The sequence below is a fragment of the Physeter macrocephalus genome, chromosome 3 (genome assembly GCF_002837175.3).
Source record: "Physeter macrocephalus isolate SW-GA chromosome 3, ASM283717v5, whole genome shotgun sequence".
NCBI classification, from domain to species: Eukaryota; Metazoa; Chordata; class Mammalia; order Artiodactyla; family Physeteridae; genus Physeter; species Physeter macrocephalus.
This window is the reverse complement of record NC_041216.1, coordinates 21,693,433-21,696,404: the sequence shown is the minus strand read 5'-3', so window position 1 is coordinate 21,696,404 and position 2,972 is coordinate 21,693,433. Positions and strand designations below refer to the sequence as shown.

At 51.5% G+C, this 2,972-nt stretch overlaps 1 protein-coding gene across 1 annotated transcript in view; it reads left to right on the top strand.

The window, feature by feature from the left end:
- Positions 1-2,972, top strand: part of KAZN (kazrin, periplakin interacting protein) — a 1,042,391-nt gene that overhangs the window by 938,352 nt on the left and 101,067 nt on the right. Inside the window, 1 exon segment of the mRNA XM_028487818.2 lies at positions 1,507-1,534. Coding sequence (XP_028343619.1) covers positions 1,507-1,534 — 28 coding nt within the window.

Below are 2,972 nucleotides of genomic sequence, written 5' to 3'. Positions count from 1 at the left end.
GCTCGGGGGGGGGAGGGGCAACAGCAGTGAGAGGTCCGCGTACCGCAAAAAAAAAAAAAAAAAAAAAAAAAAAGAGGCAGTTAGCGCAGACGTGGAGAATGGACTTGAGGACACGGGGAGGGGGAAGGGTAAGCTGGGACCAAGTGAGAGAGTGGCATGGACGTATATACACTACCAAATGTAAAACAGATAGCTAGTGGGAAGCAGCCACATAGCACAAAGAGATCAGCTCTGTGCTTTGTGACCACCTAGAGGGGTGGGATAGGGAGGGCCTGGGAGGGAGACACAAGAGGGAAGAGATCTGGGAACATATGTATATGTATAGCTGATTCACTTTGTTATAAAGCAGAAACTAACACACCATTGTAAAGCAATTCTACTCCAATAAAGATGTAAGAAAAAAAAGAAGCAGCAGCAGTTAGGATACAGACGTGCATAGAGGGAAGACCATGTGAAAACACAGGGAGAAGACGGCATCTGCAAGCCGAGGAGAGAGGCCTCAGAGGAAACGAACCCTTCTGACACCTTGATCTTGGACTTTGAGCCTCCAGAATTATGAGAAAATAAATTTTTGTTGTTTAAGCCACCCAGTCCAGCACTTTGTTATGACAGCCCTAGAAAACGAATACGGTCACGCAGTTGAAATCTCCTCCTTTCACAGCTGGGCATATTGAGGCCCCGGGAGGGAACGGTGTCACTCCAAGGGGCAGAGTCCAGTCCTCCGTATGGGGCTCTTGACTTCAGGCAAATGATTGTTTTTCCCTGGACCGTGCTGCCTCTTCCATCATGAAATATTGACCATCTCCCTTCCTACAGTTTAGTTTGTTCAAACAGTTTGCAGCCACTAAAGCAAACTGGCCTCTGTTTGTTTTCTTAAGTAATGATTTTCTCACAGAGCTCTCAGGTTCTGCACGGAACAGCAACAGACGCTTGCTCTGCCCTTCTCGAGCCCTTCCACTCCTGGTCCTGACGGCCCAGCCCAGGAAAACGGAGCTTTCTTCCCACTCAGCTGATGTGGCGAGGAGCTTCACCTGTGACCCTTGGAGGTGGAGGTGCTGTGGAATGTTCAGACAGAAAATTCCATGAGACAAACAGAAGAACAGGACTGTAGTCAGGAAAGAGATTAGAACAGAGCTATCATTTAGGAGCTGTCAGCCTGGAGATGTGGGTTTGAAACATTGTAAGGATGTGAAATCAGAGAGGCAAGAGTTCTCAGAGGAAGAGGAGACAGTGTGTCTTCGTCAAGACTCTTTGAGGTCCAGCAAGAGAAACTGCCTCTGGATTCTTAAACACAGAGGATGATTTGTTAGGAAGACACTGGAATTTCACAGAATCCAAAAAGAAAGTGGGAATTCAGGCCCCAGGCAGGGTGGGGAGCAGTCTCTCCCTCCAGGGCCCCAGGTCCTCTTGTCCCCGTGCACTGGTTCTGATGTCTTTGCACGGAACAGAGAACTCTGACTGAACCAGCCCACGCAGTAAGAAAAATGCATTTCCCCACCTAACAAGAAGTCTAGGAGGAAGGAGGCCCTGGGGGGTTTGTTCCGAGGCTGTGCGGCGCTGTCAGGCCTCTGGCTTTTCCCATCTCTCCACTCGGCCAACCTCAGTAGCTGGCTTCATCACTAGCTCCTTAACTCCATCACGTCATGGTCTCAAGGTGGCTGCCTCACGAGGACAGGGCGACTCTAACCCGAGAAGGGGACCATTCTTTCCCGGGCATCTCCTTTGTATTAGCCTCCCAGGAGCTGGCCCCCAGCCCTCCCCCAGGCCTCACTGGCCTTAAGTGGACCACACGCTCATCTCTGAGTCAGTGGCCCGTGGGATGAATGGGATCAGCCTATGGAGACAGCAAGCTTCCCAAACAAAATGGAGATTCCGCTGGAAAGCAGGATGGGATGCTTTGCTGCTCTGCACACCAGCTTCACTCTCCCGCCTCCGCAGAGCAGCACCTCTGCACACGGCCCCACACCTCTCAAGCCCACATCACCTCAGACGCATGCGGGCAGGTTCTGACTCCCAATCCCGAATTCCTAGAAGAGTCTGCTGCAGCCAGCTCAAGTCAGGTGACAACCCTAGCGAACCACGGTGAGGTCCCACAAACATGGCTGCAGGGCCACCTCTGGGAGAGAAGGGGGCCGTTTTCAGAAGGAGGAAGTTATCTGGTGGTTGTGAAGATACCCCAGTGGTACCTCCTGCACAGCCTTGGACAAGATGGAGATTAAAGAGGGCAGATGCAGAGCTTGTCAAGCAGGGTGGGTATCCACAGCCCCCTCCGCCAATAGGAAGGATTTAGAAATAAGGAGGGAGGGGGCTTTGGTTGTCACCAGCCTGGGGCAACTATGGGCTTTGAGAAGGTAGTGACCAGGGTCTGAAATGCAGGGGACAGTCCCACACAACGAAGAATTGTCCCTCCAACATGCCAGTTGTGCCATGTGGAGAAACTAAGCAACAGAGGAGGAATAGTTCATGAAGTTTGGCGGCAGGGGACAGATAATATCATGTATGGGAAGGTCACTTGGGTTGGGGGCTGGAGGATGGGAATAATTCTTAGAGCTCCAAGAAGCCCAGGAGGATAAGAATTGAGACGGGACAAAATGAGGCCAGTGGGTGGGTGAAAGTAGAAGCAACATTTTATTATTGGAGTATAGTTGATTTGCAATGTTCTGTTAGTTTCTGGTGTACAGCAAAGTGGTTAAGTTATAGAAAGCTAGAGGGATAGATAGATAGATAGATATTCTTTTTCATATTCTTTTCCATTATGGTTCCCAATCCCCAACCCGGGGATTGGGAACCCGTTGGGAATTGGGCCGCACAGCAGGAGGTGAGCGGCAGGCGAATGAGCGAAGCTTCATCTGCCGCTCTCCCTCCCTCCCACCGCTCCCCACTGCTCCCCACCACTCCAACTCGCTCCCCACCACTCCCCCTCATTCCCCCTCACTCCCCACCACTCCCCCTCACTCCCCACCACTCCCCAT